Genomic DNA, 20,831 nt, shown 5'->3' on the forward strand with positions numbered 1-20,831 from the left:
TGTCTATGTGTCTTTTGAGCTCTCTGATAACGCTGTCTGCATTAAGACTTCTATCCTTCAAGACACCATAAAAAAGGGGAAAAGATAAACCATGAACTAAAGATATTTGTAACACCTATAACTGAGAAAGGCTTAATATCAGAATACATAAGGAATGTCTGCATCGTGGGATCCAATCACCCTCTGATGTAGCCAAATAGTCAGAGCCCAGTACATGCTGGGTTGACGGAAATTACCTTCAAAGTCATGCAGTCCTGGACCCTAGAGAAGAGCCACTGCCTCTGCCAAGTATTGCAGGTGGTCTTTCAGTTCTGATCAAGGAATGCAACTCCAGAGCCCAGAGCTGCTACACTGGTGACCTGGTAAGTCTGTCATGCATAGGCACATCAAGTGAAAGCTCCCCCCCACTGCCCTTGCCCATGAAAATGCCAGGGAGCCAACATGACAGACTGGGAAGGCGAGCTGTGAAACAGAGTAAGATGCCACAGGCTCAAATTCTTGTGGCCCTTCTTTAGCCTATTTCCCCAGGAAAACCTCCAGTCAGAATGGCCTCTACGTTTTGTTCCTTAGGAAGACACTCTTGATTGTCCAAGAAGGGAAAAGTAGGTATGGAAGTTGCAGAGAGTGAGGGGAACAGTCTTAGTCCATCCACTGAGCAAGCTGATGAGGTAATGAGAAGTATTTGGAGCAATGAAGTTGACAGCTCCAGTGCTTCCGGTCTCAAGATTCTGTGTCCATATCAGGTCAGAAGTCTGCTGTCAAACAGTGACCTGGCTTAAGGGGCTTGGCTATTCAAAAGCAGGTCTGCCTGGGTGAGATAAGCGCTTTCCTCTGAGGGAGACTCAGTGGGCAGGGCACAACAGGGAGCAACCGCACCCCAGCTTGGACCACAGACAGTCTCACTCAAGCCCCTAGGACTCCCTGTCCCTTCCTGCAATATACATTCAAAATAGAGCCATTGGCAGCAATACGGGGGAAGGAGAGACATGCAGAACTATGCCCACACCAACAGGCTGTGGGGACAAGATCACACATGCTGCACAAACCATAGCGACTGCTAAGAACTTGAGGTAACAGCAGGCAGGCCCTCACTCCCCGAATTCATCACACCACAGCCAGCCACATTTCCCTAGCAGAGGCGCCATGTCTCCCGAAGCTGAGCTCCATGGAAACAACTCCCAGCCACAAACAAAGGTCCCGTCTTCTCTGGGATTTCTACAACCATTTTCTCTCTCCATGGAATTAGCTTCTGGTTTGATTCTCCCAACTATTAATAGATTTTAAGTCCCTACTCTTCTATTTCACCATTTCCCTCAGACCTCCTCGCGTTTAACATTTGGCTCCACACTACATCTGACTGAGCGGTTTCCCCAGGATGGTCACACACACGGTAGGATATGCGGAATGTTATTTCCTTTAAAAAAAAAAAAAAAAAAAGGAAATGGGGAAGTACTAATAGGCATGAAAATAAATCCGCAAAGGGCAGTATTCATGTGACTAAAAAGCAAACAAATGTATAAAGACACAGAAAAAAAGTGTTATTTCATCATTAAAATTTTTATTTTGAATAGCTTCAATCAAAAAAGGTTCCATCAGATTATTTACAGTGCTGAACGTACAATTGTGAATGTACAATTGTGAATGTATTTTGCCTTTTTGACAAGAGGGTACCATTCTTGAGCAGCAATACAATTTTAAAAATATAAAGATGCAGTATCATTTCTGATATAAAGTTACTTAAAAAAATCCAAGGTCTTAGGGAATTCACAAATCATAACCAGAAGTAGCTATTTTATTAATTTAATGTACACATAATTACCAAATTTTAATACATTAAAAATGTGTAAATGCCCACAGACTGTACAAAAATTAACACCCCATTTTGTTGAAAGTTCCCAACCACCTCCCACCATAAATATACAAAAATCTATTTTTAGATATGTCAAAATTGCATGCATGAGTATTTTCTAAAGCTTGAATTTTGCTTTTCACTGGATAATGTTATCTATAGCTGTTTTTGTAACAGACTACATAAACATTGATATATTATTTACCATGCCTTTGAAACTGTGCAGGACTTTCACAAACATGGGGAACAAAATAAATAGAGTAAAAACTGCAACAGTTTTGTTTAGATGCAAGTGCAATTTGGAAAGCTTTCGAATTTAAGGATTACAAAACTACTATAAAAAGTATTTATTTTGTTGTTGGCTTAGCCACTTTTATTCAAGCATTATTTGCAGCATTGCTTTACAGCAGTTGGAGCTAGAAGATACAAAACATATAGTTACCACTATTTAAACTTGAGGGAGAAAAAAAACTTTAAACAACCCTGAGGGAGACACACATTAAAAATCTTGTTATTTATTTAAAAAGTTAAAAAGTTACATATCATTATTTAACAATTACTTTCCCAGACATTTCTGTCCTTTAAGTATGTGCATAAATAAAATTTAAATCAGCAATATTTATTCATCTTAATACATCAAAATAATATATGTACAGATTTTAAAATTTAGGTCTGTATAAACTCAAATAATTTAATGTGAAATTCAGAATCAAAATTACTATGTAATGGTGACCTACAAGAGAAGACTCAGTCTATCTATGGCACTGAGTAGAACCCACACCTGGCTTCACAGGCGTTCTTCAAATAACATTCTCAACGTGAATAACCCACCTTGTCTATATTCAAATCTAACTTCCTACAAATGCTTTTCCACCTACCTAAACACCTCATTCCTTTGAAAACAATATGGACAGATGAAATATAAAACCCTTATTAACTCTAAATGTTAAAAAAGTGGGGAGGGGGGTGTCAAAAATAGCTCTTTATGATCATGCTCTTAAAGATGTTAAATACAATCTGATAATTGAATTTTTAAGCTGCTACTTAGCAATTACTTTCATTATATGCTTCAGTACTTAAACCAAAGAATAAAATGCACAATTGTGGAAATCACTGAAGAATAACACGAGCATATTTGAAATTAATATGGAAATTATAAAATGATCCAGAGAATAAGTAACTATAGAAAATAGTGCTAATTCACAGCTCAAGAGGTCTAAGATGCATAGCTTCATAGAATCATTCATGGAACAATTGTCATCATCTAATGTGTATTAATAGCATATTATACATTTGATGGAAAACTTCAATTATATTTTTGCAGGAATCATCAGTGGCAATAGCAGTAACAGTGATCCTGAGTGTAACTTCTATTTTTCTATAGTTACCAAACATCATCCAGGTCTTTGCAGCATAAAGAGTGAGAACCATTTGGTCCTAAAATTCTAGGTAAAATTTGGTAAATTTGTAAATATATGTTGGGAAAAGAATGATCGCTAGAAGTAGAAAGCACGAGCAAGCATGTTACTGGCAATGGAAGAACAGAGAACAATGTCACACTGTTTTAATAGTTTAGTGTCCATTTTACAGCACTATCAGTTTTCTGTGTTACGATAACTGTGGGCATTGCCAAACTGCTGGATCCTACCTACAAAAGGCATTTTTTTAAAGTTACCTTAATTTTGGCAAGAATTTAAATGTTAATCAGGCCAAACAGAAAGGTGAAAAATGCTTCTCCACATTTCTTTTGGCTCAATGAATATCAATTTTTTAACTTTATTTCCTCAATTTTTTTGTCTCCCAGAAATTTCCACATCAAATATGCTTATTTGTAACAATCCAATTCAAAACAGACATGCTCTGACCTCTGGCGCCACCTAATGGCATAAAACAAACTCATCAAATTCGTATTGCTTTGAAAAAATGGCAGCCATTCAAATCCAATATTTTTTAAGCCTCATTATTGAAAAGACAGAGACACACATCAAACCTCAAAAAAATCTTATGAGGTAAAATTCTAACTTAAAAAAACTATTATCCTATGTCTTTAGGTAATTGAAAACATAGAAGAAAATTTAAAAAACCATTTAAAATAACACAAAGCCTGACAGAAACACATTTGAAGAAACAGTAAAAGATGAATCTTCATCTACTGCCAAAAGAAATGAATCTTATTTCCTAGTGAAAAAGGTTCTACAACATTTAACAGAAGCAAATTAGACTACTGACACCACACATAGCACAGGAGCCATTTAATAGCTTTGAGAGGCGTCTCAAGAAGGCAGTGAAGCACCTTGCTGATTAGAAAAATAAAACCCAGGCAGTTTGTACAGAAAATATAAAACCAGAAATGGAAATTACCTGAGTTGTTCTATAAGAAACACCATAAAAACTCATTCCTAACTCTAAACCATCTTAGGGAATTGGCATATGTTTATATAGAATTCTTTGGAAGAAATATTGGAATCAAATGAAAATAGGCTTTCAATATATTTTCACTGGAGGCTAATTAACACTCACTTTCTTTTAATCAATCACAAATTTAGAGCCTGTATATAAATACAGACTTTTCTAATAAGGGGGTTGTGAGCATAAATGTGAAGAGGTAAACTGGTCTCAAAAACTATTGTTGAAAAACCTACCAAACTTCTCCTGTACCCAATATAAAGAATATCACTGAGAGTAACAACCAAGAAAATTCTGGAAATGTATGTAATATTTTGGTTACTGAATGAAGATACAGGACTTTATGGATTGACTGTTAATTGAACGATTAGGACGATATCTTTTTCTGTTTTCATGTTTAAGAAAGAGCAAAGCTCTCAAATAAGCTACTATATCAGAAGGGACATAAATTGAAATAGTGCCATTCTGACACACAGGATCAGAAACTCCTAATATCATGTATTCCTGAATACTGTTATCAGCGATACCACTGAGACTGATTCACTGCTATGTTATGGTGATGATTTGACATGATCCATTCTCCTTAACTAAACCTTTAGCTTCTGTGGTTGTCTGAGGTTTTGGTGGCCATTCTGGATCAACCAAGAGCTCCTGCGCCAGATACATGTACTTTGCCTTTGGTATCTTCTTTCCACAGCTTAGGGCCCAGGGTAAGCAGCATTTTCCCCACCGATCCACTGACTCCTGAGGAAATAAGAGAAAAAAAAAAAACCACCCCAGTTGATTAAAGGCTTGTTGTTTTAAACAGGTTTGTTAGAGCACACATTAGCAGAGGAAAATAAGAGGAGATGACTTCTGAGCACAACAAATGGGGGAAAAAATTCATGTTAAAAAAAAGGCAGCTTTGGCCGAGTGTGGTGGCTCATGCCCGAAATCCCAGCATTTTGGGAGGCTGAGGTGGGAGGATTGCTTGGGCCCAGGAGCTCAAGACCAACCTGGGCAACACAACGAAATGTGTGTTCTTTTGTTTTATTTTTTAAAGGTAGCTTTCAATTATTTAGGAACTGATTATTCTTTAGATTTTTTTCGGGGGTTATCAATATGATTTACTTCATTTAGTTTTATATACCTATACTCTTGTATACTAATACATTTTAAATACCTTGCAGATATGGATTCTTTAACAGAATATCTAGTGTATTAAGAAGAACTTTAAGCCATTCAGAAAGAGAAAACATTTTTAATTTTTAATTTGAAAATCTTCACATTCTGTCCCAAACCATCTTTCCATACTATTGCTCCTGGCAACTTAGCCACATGATCGTTTTTGGAAGAAAGCTGTATACAAGTAGCCTCGTTACTGTTAATGTCATCTCTCAAAACATGAAGTAAATATCCTTTGGTCAAAATTAGGGCTTCAATCATGTTTAATGTCAATTACGTCTTTTAAAACCTCATCCTTACTAATATAAAAAGAATACTGTTTTATAACGATGGTTTCTGTTGGTGCTCCACGACTGGGAAGGGTTTGTATAAAACAAGTACTATTACTTCGTATTATTTCATTGCAAAAAGCTCTGCTGTCACTGAAATCCTTCTGATCAATCCTGATGTTTTTAGTGAATGTGGCCTTAGATAAACGATCCTTGGAGAACAAGAAAGCAGAGTCCCTGGTTAATGCACAGAAACGTAAACTCAACAGAGGGCTGAAAAGGGCCCTCAGAATTTGTCTCAACTGAAATTTGAAATAAATATCAATGACTATACCAGGACTCAATGAAGTAGTTGTATTTATCTCTAAAGAACAGCCAGTTCTTAATTATTTTGGCTGCTGCTTCTCCAAAATGAAATTTAAATTCCAGGTCATTTTGTTTTGCCAATCAACATATAACCCAGGCTACAACTAGCTCTAAATGAAGTAATCTCACAAAGTAGAGTATAACATAACTGAGATGCATATTCTAATGTTATCTAAAATGCCTCATGATTTAAAAAGGCAAGTTAGCTAGAGATGTATTTTGAAACATGTTTCTAAATTAGCCAATGGAGAAGAGCAAAAATACTTTAAAATTAAAGCTCTTAAAGTTTTTACATAGGTCACTTGATAGCTCTTTCTCATTCAATTGAAACCACCATCAGGAACCTACACTGTTCCCCTCTTCTCCCCGACCCGCTGAGAGCATGGTAAACAGTAACTCACCGCTCTCAATGTTAAAGGTCTGCTAGCTTAAGTTTGTCAACAAAACACAATAAGCGACACTGCTACCAAGAATTTAAAGGCAAAAACGGTGGACAAAAGCAAGCTACGTCGGGGGTGGGGGCGGGGGAAGTCTGAAGATTACTCGCCTAGCAGCCTTTTCACTGTCATAACTAAAGAGAGTTATATTAGTATCACCTTTAAAAAAAGTCCACAGGAAAATATTCAGCATTAAGGTACAGAAGTCACTGTTTATAGGATTCTTCAGGTGATCCAAAATAACAGATAATGCCTCTCCAGTACAGGCACACAACAAACATAATATTTCATCTGAGACGATAATTTACTACTTAGATCTTACTTTTTCCCAGGGTGTCATTTGTCAATCTAATTGTGGAAAAAATCATTGTTCCTAAATCAATTCGAAAGCTGTCACTTTTTTTTTTTTTCAGATGGAGTCTTGCTCTGTCACCAGGTTGGAGTGCAGTGGCGCGATCTAAGCTCACTGCAACCACTGCCTCCCGAGTTCAAGTGATTCTCCTGCCTCAGCCTTCCAAGTAGCTGGGATTACAGGCACGCGCCATGGTGTCCAGCTAATTTTTTGTATTTTAGTAGAGACAGGGTTTCACCATGTTGGCCAAGATGGTCTCGATCTCCTGACCTTGTGATCTGCCTGCCTCAGCCTCCCAAAGTGCTGGGATTACAAGTATGGGCCACCGTGCTCAGCCGAAAGCTGTCACTTTTAAGTAGCACTGTTAGATTATCAGAGAAAATAACCTAATGTTGACTGTTGACTTTTTTTAAAAAAGCAGAAACATAATAGGACTTGTCCGTCCAAAGAATCTGCCAGGTTGAAGGGCAATGTGTAGCAAGCTGAGTTAAGGAAAGCCAAACACACATATTTCAATTCATTGCTCCCTACTTGTGGAAAGTAAGTCAACCAATAAAATTAAAATTAATTTAATTGCAAATAGAACAACCGAATAGGATTCTTTTTATGCATTGAAAAAAAATCCTCACAACCCTATTACAAACAATGTACACTTGTCACAATTTTTAAAAAGTCATGAGGAACACTAAGGATCCCCCTACTGTACCATAATTGAAAACATTTTGTTCCTGTACCCTTACCTTCCCCAAGTATCATACACAGAAAGTACACTATATGCAAGCATAGGTTTGTTAGTTTACAAACACAAACATACCACACACATTCTCAAACACAATATAATTCAGTAGAAGAGAAAATAAAAGGTGCTACAGGCATGCTGGAATGAGAAGTCAGCCAGCGGGGAGATGATGATGGTGCAGGGAGAAAGGCAAGCACTGTGTAACACAAAGGCCATGAAACAGGGCATCGGGCACAGAGTGAGCACGTGGGTCTCTCCAAAACACCTACAGCACAAGTCCCTAAAGCAGGACACAGTAGCTGTAGCAACTGGATCTTTCGGTTTGTTTCTGAAAGGAATGCTTAAGTGACGAAATTTATCCCCTCAGAGAAGGAAAGAGGCTATCATGCATAGTTTAGCAGAGAAACTAAAAAGAACTTCCAAAAATGTCAAGTTTACGCTTAGCAATGTCTTTCAGTAAATGTTTTCATGGGTAGTATATAAAACAGAATGCCAAGCCTGAAGGAAAAAATGTTACAACGGTGCTGTGGTTTTCATAAGTCTTCTTCCATACCAATTCTGAATATAAAACAAAACAGAAAATCAGAATAAACATTCTAGCTATGTAGCTCAAATAATATTCTAAGTGGCATAAAGACTACCACTACACCATAAAAACTACTTTTTTGGATTTTTCACCAAATAAGAAAACATGAATTGGGCACAAATCCCCAGGCACGATCAGATCACAGGTAGTAGGATCTAGTTCCACTACTAAGTACCCTCAGTTTACAGACACAAGGTGGGCGCAAATGCTCCTAAAGAGAAGATGTGACACAGATCTCCTCAAACAGGGTAAAGCTTTATAGAAAACCACAGATGACGGGGGTCTCCACTGAAGATTTCCATCCAGTAGGGCAAGGGTGGAGTTCAAAGCATTTCTGATGAATAATCTTGCTTGAAAATCACCGGTATAAATTTTTTTTTTTTTTTTTTTTTGGTCAGAGAATAAGTATGAACACCTGGGGCTGCCAACTGTGACAACCAAAAGTGTCTCCAGACACTGGCAAATGTCCCCTGGGGGAAATCATCTCTGACTGAGAACCTCGGCCTTACAGTAATATGATGAACTAATGACTGGCTCTCGAAGGGCCACAAACATCAACAGTGAAGCAACACTACACACAGAAGCAGCAGAGAGTGAAAGCATGCCACTTTGTGCTGGGAGGTTATAAGAACTCTCTTTCCTAAAGCCAGTAAGTTTTTTAAAAATGCACCTTAATCATGACCATAGAAACGGAAGACTTCAATTCTCGTCTATTTGATGATTTTCAGAATCAGCTGACACATAGGGTATGCTGGGGCCCACCTGCTCTGGACCACTCTCTACCTTCACTCTCCCATGAACACTTTAGAGGTAGAAACACAAACTCCTAAAAATTAGAAGGGCGGGCCGAGTGTGGTGGCTCACGCCTGTAATCCCAGCACTTTGGGAGGCCGAGGCAGGCAGATGGCTTGAGCCCAGGAGTTTGAGACCAGCCTGGGCAACATGGCAAAACCTCCTCTCTGGGGAAAAAAAAAAAAAAAAAAAAAATTGCTGGGCCTGGGATGGCATGCACCTGTAGCTCCATCTACCCAGCAACATGGTGAAACCCTATCTCTACAAAACAAACCAACAAAAATTGCCGGGCACAGTGGCTTGCACCTGTAATGCCAGCTACTCGGGAGGCTGAGATGGGAGGATAATCTGAGCCTGAGGAGCTCGAGGCTACAGTGAGCCATGATCACGCCACTGCACTGCAGCCTGGGTGACAGAGTGAGACCCAGGTCTCACAAAAAGAGAAGGGCAGATATTTATTAATAATTTTTTTAGAAAACAGAGACAAATAAAAGAATTTTCTGTCATTTAATTTTGGTTGAAAAGCAAGGAGAGACTCCCAATCCAGATATTTTTAAGGGGTCTTATGATACATACTTTCAACTAAACCAGGGTATCACTCCCCTCCAAAACATGCAATTTCTTGTTCAGATCAATAGTCAGAGAGCTCTTTGGAGAATATAAAAATCTAAATGTTTTCCTAGGCCTAGGAATACAATACAAATATTTCACATGAGAATTGATGATATAAGCCAAAAATAACCTTCTGAAGTAATGCAGTGAGGTAACTATACATACGGGGGTGGGAGGGTTGGGTTGTTGGGGTGTGTGTGTGTGTGTGTGTGTGTGTGTGTGTGTATACACAGACAAGATTTTGCTAAAGGACTTGAGCCCCTTGTACAACCCTAGTCATACCCACTACTAGGGACAACTGGTATTACACTGCTTTCAGGGGAAAAAAAAAAATTGAGGCTGACTCTAGATGCTGCTGCATTCCATCATTATCCACCATAAAGCATTATAAAATGGAATCAGTGCTCTGCAGGCCCTCTTTGAAAGCAATCCTGTGGCATTACACCAGGACATCAGGCCTGCTGGATTACCAAAATAAAGCTCAGGAAGTTACCACTTAGGTAAAAGTTGGCTAAAACGAAGTGCGTAACCCAACTCAAAAATGCCAAGGAGTCCTCTTCAACACCACCAGCTTCCTGTGGCTCAAGGCTGAGTAAAAGACTCAGAGCTCTTATCTGTAAAGCATATCACCCATCTCTAAAGAAAAATGGGTAAGGCAATGAAGGGGTGAGATTTTATCAAATTCTCTATGACCAAAAAGCTACCTCAGAGAGTTCTGACTCACAGCATGGGTTTAAAAAATAAGTCCAATCTGTATCTGTATCAAGAGCTCTACTTTAACATCCTAACACTAGGAAATGCGTTTTATTCTTCTGTGTCTCTTCTCTCTTTACCACAGAACTTGCGATACCTTTCAAATGATAGGCTATTTAACAGACCCAAAAAGTCAAATGTCCTAAAACATGGTTTGTATGAAAAAAGGCAAATCATCTTCTGAATGAAATGGTATATAATGCTGGAGAAAGCCAAAAAGGCACTCCAAATTAAGGGACAGTAACTGACAAGAAATCAGGAATAATTCTTCAAAATTCTGGCCTTTGGACTCTGATCCAAGAAGAAACAATTTTCACTGCAAATTTTGTTTATATAAATCTCATTTAGCTTCTAAGGGGATTCATGAAAAACAAAAACAAAATTTATAGTAGACTGAAATGGAAAAATTAACTCACCTCTGAGGACAAGACTTTTACACAAATAGAAGATCAGGATTGGAATGGAAAGGAGACTTATGAAATTTCTGATCTTGAAAAGCCTCTAACAAATGTTTGCCATGAATTTTCTAGGACTTGTTATAAGAAATGAAATGCCAAGCACAGGGAAAAAGGCTGAAGTAACACATAATAGAACAAGAACACGCCAGAGAATAACATGTAACAGAACAAGAACATGCTAGAAAATACAGCGTACGCAAGCAAAGAGCCTAGACAGACAGGAAGAACTGAGAATTGAAGTGCTGAGTTCCAACCTGTGGTGGCTGTGTGGTGCTGAACCGATACTCTCCTTGTTTGTCTCGATTGAATACAACTTTCCAAAGGACCATGTCAAGGAAGAAGTTCTGAGAGACAGTCCAGCGAGTTAAGAATTAACAATGACTAAGTCATTTTTTATTAATGTGCACCTTTTTAAAGAATCACACAATGCTGCATAATTGATGAAAAACATTATTTTGATTTTCATATATGGAATTTCAGTTAACACTGCCAAAGGATCAAGAATGACAGGACTTTTGTAACAAATATAAATCATCATAACATTCTTGATAAAATGAGACTTCTAAATTTTCCATGAAATATGGCTTCTGTATAAAAAGGTCTTTCCCATATTAAAATGATGCTTATATAATTTGAAGTCTTTCTTCACAATGCTTATGTTCACTGAATATCTAGTATTAATTCTATATCCATATCTATAGATACATAATTTCATCAGCATCCAACACAAACCATTCTTTAGATAGTAAGAATAAGTAACATTTCTGTGAAAAGATGAACTTATACTGTAGAAAAAGAAACATTTTAAGAATATATCTTACATGTGCTTCCTAGCACCCATAAAATAGAAAAAAAAAAAATCACATTGCACTGCGCAACTTCCAAAGGTCAGTACCATAATATCCATGCTGCCCATCATATCTCAAATTTAAATACCAACTCATCTTTTAGGGGGTAATGAAATTAAGCGTAATTTCTAAGTCCAGAACTATGATCACTAAAATATATGGATATATATTTCTCAAAAAAATTACCTTTATTTTAATCCAAAAGCCTGTGCTACGAAACTCTTAACTTAAAAATCACAACTGTATCTCCCTCTTCCATTTCTTACAGTTACTGTAACAGTCAATTACCATAGTAGTTCTGAGAGCAGACAAAAGCCACCAATGAGAACTTGCTACCTCCTTTTAGAGACTAACCTAAAGGCAATTCTAACAGGAGGGTAACTACACAATATACAATGAATCAAACGGTACTTAAGACCTCTAGAGGCCACTCAAAAGCAAATATCAAGGAGGATGTTCCAGTAATCAATGCTGAAATTAGGTAAGTCCATAACGATAATTATTTTATACTTTCATTAAACTCTCTTGCTATTAATATTCACTGTGTTTCCTGGAGCATGGCCCCCCGCCCCATTCTTTCCTTCCTTAAATGGGAGATTTTACTGTACATCACAAAACACAGGTGGCACATGCCAACTCTGATTTCACAATCACTGATTCATAAGTTCATGGGCCACCGAGGCCCCGAACTTCTCTCCTTTCTACTCATCATTACTTTTTATTATCACATTGCTTATTTTCTCCTATCTGTGTGAGTGCAACTAAGTCACATCCCTTAATATGATCACTATGAATTCATGGAGAAGTTTCACAAGAGAATGCTAAATGAATTTGCCTAAGATGAAACTGAGACTCTGTGGTTTTCCATTATATTACCTGTCCTCTTCTCCCATTTACCATTAAATCACCCAAGAATTCCAAAGCAACATGGTAGCCATTTGACTATGGATGTGCTTACCTCCACTGTGATAGATACAAAGGCATTGACAAGAACAATGATGAGCATAGTTACACGCCACTGATATGGTACACACACTATCTGTAATGCAAAAACATTTTAAAGTTAAAATTGCTGTATGTCGTCAATATTATAGCACTATATCATAATTTCTAAATTTATTGAATTCCTATGATGTACCAAACACCTTCATATATCTTAATATATCTACTTAATCCTCAACACTGCCCCAGTGTATATATAATATTCACTGTCAGATGATAAAACTTAAAGTGTAAGTAACTCAAGGTTAAAGCAAATATTAAGTGACTGAGGTTAGAGTCAGTCAAATCCTGTTCACTGAGATTCAAAAGCCCATGCTCTACTAGATCATGAATGTCTAAACAGTTTCTATTTTTAAAATAAAAGTCCATCTTTAAACAATGAGGTACCAGCCGGGCACAGTGGCTCACGCCTGTGATCCCAACATCTTGGGAGGCAGAGGCGGGCAGATCACTTGAGGCTAGGAGTTTCAGACCAGCCTGGGTAACATGGCAAAACCTCGTCTCTACTAAAAATACAAAAATTAGCCAGGTGAGGTGGTTGTGTGCCTATAATCCCAGCTACTGAGAAGGCTGAGGCATGAGAATCACTTGAGCCTGGGAAGCGGAGGCTGCAGTGAGCCGAGATCCTGCCACTGTACTCCAGCGTGGGTGACAGAAGACTCTGCCTTAAAAAAAAAAAAGAGGTACCAATCTAATAATGAAGTACTGGTCAAAACTTAATTATACAGACAAATTCATAAAAGAACTATACAGATGAAGTTAAGAAAAAACAATCTAACTGTTCACTTTAAAATCTGATTAATTTCTAAGGCCTAAAAAAATGGGATAGTAGTAAAGACAGAAAGAGGTTTAGAATAAGAAAACTGAAAGAATCTAACAAATGGCTGGCTACGGAAGGAGGAAGAAAAGGCACGGATAAAGAGACACACACACATGTACACACACATGCACACTTCTGACTTGGATAAATAGTGGTACTAAGAAACAGAGAAGAAATAGGGTTGAAGGAGAACATGATGAGCTTAGTTCTTAAAATGCTGAAATTGAGGGATCTGTTGGATGGAACACCCAAGTAATAGTCAATATATCAGTGTACATGCAGGTCTCCAGCTTAGTGAGTTAGGCGCAGGGTATAAAGGTTGGGAGCCTTTGGCATATAGATGGTAATTACAGGTGAAGCCATGACTCTAGGGGACATCACCAGAATGTACTGAGTGACCAGAGGAATAAGAACAGAAATGTAAGGAACTCTAACATTTAAGGAACGGGCAGAAGGAGTGGAACCACAGTAGAAAATGAGGCTGAAGAGTCGTAGAGGTAAGAAAAGGCCAAAAGACAGCAAAGCATCACAACATTTCGGAAGAGAGTATCTTAAGAATGATGACATGGCTAACTCAACAAATACTGCTGGGGAGTCAAGTAAGACTGGAAAAAAATAAATTAAGGAGAAAAGTCTACTGGACATAACCAGTAAGAGGCAAATGGCCTTGCTAAGGGCAGTTTCAGTAGATTGGCAGGGGAAGATGCCGGACTAGCTGACAAATGTGTGGGAGGTAAGCTGAATGTGGTACTATTTCAAGAAAAAGTTGGTTGTAAAACTGAAGACATGTGCAGCAGAAGAGAAATAGAATGCATTTTGTTTTCTTCTTTTACTGTAAGTGCTTATCTAACCCCCTCAATGAAATATGCAGGGAAACAGACATACATTGATGGTAAGACTACAACCTGGAACACCTTCAAAGTTCAATAATGCAACATTTATGACAATTAAATTTATAAATACCCTCAGACCAAGCAATTCCACTTTTTCATATTTAGCCTATAAATATATACTTGTCTGTAACTGAAGTATGCAAGGATTTACAATACCACATTGTTTCTAATAGCAAAACACTGGAACCAACCTAAATATCCAGCAAAACAGGACTAAACAAATTACGAAAAAGTCCATGCAATGGAATACTCACTTCACAAACTTTGTAAGCTTAAGTTATATAACTTTAAGATCAAACCTGTCCATAACACACAAGAAAGGAAAATCAAACCTGATCTCATTTATGCAGAGGCAAAAATCCAAAACAAAATCACAGCAACCTAAATCCAAATTTCAAAGAGTGTGCATCATGACCAAACTGAATTTATTCTAGAATTGCAAAGTTAGTTCAATATTTGAATACTGATCAGCTATAATTCATCACATTCTTCAGGGAGAAAAACTGTGTGACCATTTCAATAGCTGCAGAAGAAGCATTAGATTGGCTGGGCATGGTGGCTCACACTGGCAATCCCAGCACTTTGGGAGGCCAAGGCGGGTGGATCACAAAGTTAGGAGTTCGATGCCAGTCTGGCCAGATGGTTAAATCCCGTCTCTACTAAGAATACAAAAAATTAGCCAGGCATGGTGGTGCATGCCTGTAATCCCAGCTACTTGGGAGGCTGAGGCAGGAGAATTGCTTGAACCTGGGAGGCGGAGGTTGCAGTGAGCCGAGATCATGCCACTGCACTACAGTCTGGGCGACACAGCAAGACTCCATCTCAAAAAAAAAAAAAAAAAGCATTAGATAAAAATTTAAAACCATTTATGTTAACAACACTGTACAACCAAGGAAGCTTCCTTAACCTGATAAAGACTATGTATTAGAAATACACAGTAAACAGTATATCTAACAGTGAACTATTAGGAACATTTCCTTTAGAGACAAGACTAAGACAAGGATATCACTATCACTGTAACCAATATATTAACACATGAAAAATACAAAGAAAGCATCTAAGGACTGTGAAATGTCAGAAACAAACAGCTTGTAATTACTTATATATGATGCCTCTCTAAACAGAAAATCCAGACAATCTAAAATGTGTCTGAATAAAGTCTGACAAGGCTTCTGGGTACAAGATGAATATCTAAAACAATTGTATTGAATTCAACATAAAAAATTAGAAAATGTCACTTTAATTATAATTTATCAAGGGATCAAAAACTGTATTACTCCAGGAATCTAACAAAAAATGTGCAAAAACCATTAAGGAGAAAACTATCTGACTTACTGAAAGACATTAGGTCAAGAAGACAGAAACAGAAAGAGATATTGTTTGTGGGAAGGAAAACTAATCAATTCACCCTCAAAATTTATTGATCAACTCAGTGTAATTCTAATAGTTCCAAGAGGGCTTTTCCTGGTATTTGACAAACTAAACTGAAAAGTTAAGAAGAAAAGTTTGGCTGGGCACAGTGGCTCACCAAGGCGGGGAGATCACCTGAGGACAGGAGTTCGAGACAAGCCTGGCCAACATGGTAAAACCCTGTCTCTACTAAAAATAGAAAAAATTAGAGCCAGGCATGGTGGCAGGTGCCAGTTACTCGGGAGGCTGAGGCAGGAGAATCACTTGAATCCGAGAAACGAAGGTTGCAGTGGGCTGCACTCCAGCCTGGGCACCAGAGCCAGATTCTGTCACACACACACACACAAAATAAAAATAAAAAAGGAAGAAGAAGAAGAAAACCTCAAGCACAGCCAAAAAGGTCATGATGAACAACAATGTATGTGGGGGTAGGAGTCCTACCCAACCATATATCAAGATTTCTTATAAAGTCATGGTCAACATGGACAATATAGTACTGGCACAAATAAAGAGAACTAAAGAACAAAATATGGAGTCCCTAAAACACTATTAGTTATATATATGCAAAACTGTGGCCAGACACCATGGCTCATGCCTATAATCTTAACACTTTCAGAGGCAGAGGCAGGAGGATCACTTAAGCCCAGGAGTTGGGGGCCAGACTGGGTGACACCGTTAAACCCCATTACAATTTTTATTACAAAAAATTTTAAAATTTGCTGGGTGTGGTGGCACACACCTGTGGTCCTAGCTACCCAGGAGGCTGCGGTGGGAGGACCACTTGAGCCCAGGAGGTTGAGGCCACAGTGAGCTGAGATCATATCACTGCACTCTAGCCTGGGTGAGGGAAGGAAGGCAGGAAGGCAGGAAGGCAGGAAGGCAGGAAGGCAGGAAGGCAGGAGGGAGGGAGGGAGGGAGGGAGGGAGGGAGGGAAGGAAGGAAGGAAGGAAGGAAGGAAGGAAGGAAGGAAGGAAGGAAGGAAGGAAGGAAGGAAGGAAGGAGATAAAGGACAAAGGTATCACTGAATATCAGTGGGAAAAGACGAACTTCAATAAGCAATTGCTGAAACAAATGGGTATGTGTAAGAGAAAAAAAGAAAAAGAAATATGATCCCTATTCAAAAGCTATACATAAAATTAATTCCAGATGGATTAAAGACCAAATGTGAGAGTATCTTTATAACTCTGAGATGGACAAGTCTGCCAAACTGAGACACAAGGAACAAATAAAGAAATTAATAAATTTGCCTTGTCAGATTATAAATTTGTTTTTTAAAAACAGATATTATAAACAAAGTAAAAAGACAAGCCACAAACTGGGAGAAGATATTTATCACTATACAGTCAAACATAATACATTAAGAACTCTGAAAACTAAGTTTAAAAAAAGGCAACATCCTAGTAGAAAATATTGGCCAAAGACATGAATAGGCAGTTCACAGAGAAAATAAAAACGGCCACTAAACATATGAAAAAATGCTCAACTCCATTAGTAAAGTTAATTGGCAAAGTAAAACCATCATGATATAACATTTTACACCCACTAAACAAGACAAAGTGTTGGCAATGATATGAAACAACAGGATGTCAAACCCTGATGGATGACTGACACAATCACTTTGGAAAACAACTTGCCACATGGTAGCTGAAGAGCAGTACATGCTCATCATGATACCAGATTCACCAGAGGAAACTTCTGTCCCAAGTGGTTTGCCAGGGATACTAGTGGAAGGAGTATACTACCACTGGAAGTGTTTGCAATTACCAGCACATGGCAATATTTAAAAAGCAGATGGATTTCTACTGGGCTTAATTACTTTTTCAAATTCTCTACAGCATCGCACCACTGTCTCACTGCTTGTACCTGGGATAAACCACTCCTACTCCACTCTGGTACACTATTACTTACCCCCATACACTGAAAGACATGTAAAAATATGTTCATAGCAGCAGTATGTTCAGTAAATATTTACCAACAGAGGATGAAGAAATGAATTTAATATATTCCTGCAACTGTATACTATAAAGCAGTGAAAATAAAATACACGTATCAACAAACAATGTTGATGGGAGAATGCAAGTCACAGAAAAAAGGGAACAAGTTAACATTTTCATAAAGTTCAAGAGCACACAAAACTATCTTTTATGACTGCAAACATACACGGTAAGTATATAATGAAAACAGGGAATGACAGGGAAAATCATCAAAACAGGTACATGAGAGTGCCTTATTGATTGGCAATGATACCTTTTTTTGTTTTCTTTTGTCACTGACTTGTGCTCAGGTAATGTTCATTTCTTTAGGCTGGATGATACACTCACGGTGTTATTTCTTTATCATTTTAAAATTACAGTTAACAACTTAAATATGTGCACATATTCTTTTGTATGAAAAACAAGTATTTCATTACTCAGAAAGTTTTTAATGAAAAGAATGAAGAACTAAATGGCCAAAAAACAAAAGGGAGCATGTGCAGACTACTCAAGAAGCAGACTGGTAGAGAAGAGAGGATTAACAGGTACCAGGATCAACGCTTTTTTGTTTTTAAAGACCAAGGGCTATTTAATTGGTTTGCAGACAAATGAAAATGGAACCAGAAGCAGAGATTAAACAGGTATAGCTAATAAAAGCTGCTATTTTAATTAGGTTCTTTATTCTTCGTAGAGTATCTTTGAGTTAATATAACAGCATCTTTTTTTGAGACTCCATCTCAAAAAAAAAAAAAAAGGTGGGACTCATATTGTGTAAAAAGCAATTCTACTAGACATATACTTATAATAGAATATATAAAAAGAAGAGATCCTGGAAAAAAAGAAATGTATACAGGTTAGTCTTTTTCCCCAAACAAATGATGTGCTTAAGTCTTACCTGAAGAACCTGGTCAACAGAGGCAACTGGATACAACATGATGAATAATATAAAAACATATAAAAAAATCACAGAAAAAACAAAAAAATCTGGAAAAGAAAGTAAAAGTAAAACAAGTAAATTAGGAAATTCCTTTATATGAAAAGGTATCCAATAACAACTGGCATACTATCATTTCTAAATCTGGTTTTGAATACTTTCACTTCAGTTGATGAAATAAAGTATGTGCTCTGTTATTTCCTAGAGTACGAGACATTGTTCAGGGCACCCAAAAGATTCATATACACGATGTGATGTTATATTTAAACTCCATTAGCTTTAACCGTAAAAGTACTTCAGAAAATAATCAGCACTTAAAAAAATAAGACTCAGACCTTCATGGACATTCGCATGTTGCCCAAATGGATAGCTACTTTGTAAGATAGTAAAGTCAATATATAATGTACAAATAAGAGACTAAAGTATGTGTGGCAAAATGAGATTATCATTTAAAACATGTATTCAATGACAATTACTATTGATTGTAAAAACGCTGAATAACACTTATCTTCAGTATTAGGTATGTCTTAATCCTAAACAGAGGCATTCTAACCTAAATGTGAATATATTTCTAGTTAAGTGAATCCCATTTTTTCACTGATTTACACTGTGAAAATGTTTTCACAGAAAAAGCCAAAAGCCAAGAGACTGAGTTGATCTACTGTTTTTCAAAGTGGGCTGACCTTATGGCTTGCTATGGGAGCTGGGAACAGCAAATCCACCCAGTAGTACTTTGTCTCACTTTTCTAACTCAAAAACCAAACTGCTTGCTCATGGCCATTTTCTTAAGTGTGTACATACACACATATACATGCATGTATATAAGCATATACTTATATAATAATAAGCCATAAAAGTGGCTCCAAAATGTCCTAATTATATTGATAGCCCAAACTTTTTCCCGTTTTCCTTTGATCTGGACATTTATTTACAAGTTCCTATTTGAACTCCATTTCAGACTTAAACTTTCCTAAGACCACATACAAAAACTTTACCACGAAGCCTCCAGACTGGGTAAAGAAGTCACTCTCCTTCTACTGACTGGAAATGAAGGGTCTCAGTGCTACGTTTAAACGTGGAAGTTATTTGTAAATATAAACTTCGTCAATATCAATTCAAAACTACAGGTAAATATTTATCATTCTACGGAAACTATACTATATATTAATCATTTTTATGTTTATATATACCAGTGTGTAGGGGTATATATACATAGTTTTAGTAGCTTAAGCTGAAACTTAACGAACACTTATACCAAAAGTGGAGACACTTTTTTTACTATGAGCCACTGACCAAAAGGATTAAAAAAAACACGGGGCCGGGCGTGGTGGCTCACGCCTATAATCCCAGCACTTTGGGAGGCCGAGGCGGGCGGATCATGAGGTCAGAATATTGAGACCATCCTGGCTAACACGGTGAAACCCTGTCTCTACTAAAAATATAAAAAATTAGCTGGGCATGGTGGCGGGTGCCTGTAGTCCCAGCTACTTGGTAGGCTGAGGCAGGAGAATGGCATGAACACGGGAGGTGGAGCTGGCAGTGAGCCGAGATCACACCACTGTACTCTATCTAGCCTGGGTGACAGGGCGAGACTCCATCTCAAAAAAAAAAAAAAAAGGTGGAACTCATATTGTGTAAAAAGCAATTCCACTACACTGTAAATAGGAAATGTGACATCCTGTTTCACAAATGCAGCAACTAAAGTATCAAATAAGTTCTATGGTCACTTAAGTAGTTATGGTCAGATAAGGAAAAAGTGTTTAGAAAGTGGTGGTTGGAAGTATATAAAAACAGAAAAGAAAAAAGACAAAATCAGAAAAAGTACAAAAAGCAATGGTCAGAATATAAATGGCAGAGAGAAACACAGAGACGAAAAAAGAATTTCAATGAAGTAATACCCATATTGCATGTTTTTCAAATCCGACTGCAGTTTTCAAACCACAGCAGATTTACACCTGGTTCTTGACATGTGCGTTGTTGACAAAACAATAAAATAAAATAACTTACTCAAGCACAGAAGCGTCTTTACATCTACCTAAACAATGTTTGTTTCTCAAATTTTCATGTCTCTCCCACAGCCACCTCTTGGATCCCACCTCTAAAAATCTGCCAAGATTTCCATGTGAAAGAGAAAATAAGTAACTGAATCTATCTTTGTTTAGCCTGGA

At 37.6% G+C, this 20,831-nt stretch overlaps 1 protein-coding gene across 11 annotated transcripts in view; it reads right to left on the reverse strand.

Moving 5' to 3' along the window:
* Window positions 1–1,533: 1,533 nt before the first annotated feature.
* Window positions 1,534–20,831, reverse strand: part of ATP13A3 (ATPase 13A3) — a 92,894-nt gene continuing 73,596 nt past the window's right edge. For 8 of the 11 annotated variants that reach the window (XM_031663896.1, XM_021935010.2, XM_021935008.2 and 5 more), the window contains 4 exons: window positions 18,625–18,713; window positions 12,590–12,670; window positions 11,038–11,127; window positions 1,534–4,999 (listed from right to left, as the gene is read on the reverse strand). In XM_031663896.1, the coding sequence (XP_031519756.1) occupies window positions 4,802–4,999; window positions 11,038–11,127; window positions 12,590–12,670; window positions 18,625–18,713 (458 nt within the window). In that variant the 3' untranslated portion in view covers window positions 1,534–4,801. Of the gene's footprint in view, window positions 5,000–11,037; window positions 11,128–12,589; window positions 12,671–18,624; window positions 18,714–20,238; window positions 20,827–20,831 lie in introns of those variants that run through there. The other 3 variants (XM_021935016.2, XM_021935017.2, XM_021935018.2) reach the window with 3 other exon arrangements.

This window comes from Papio anubis, chromosome 2 (assembly GCF_008728515.1).
Source record: "Papio anubis isolate 15944 chromosome 2, Panubis1.0, whole genome shotgun sequence".
In the NCBI taxonomy this organism is placed as follows: Eukaryota; Metazoa; Chordata; class Mammalia; order Primates; family Cercopithecidae; genus Papio; species Papio anubis.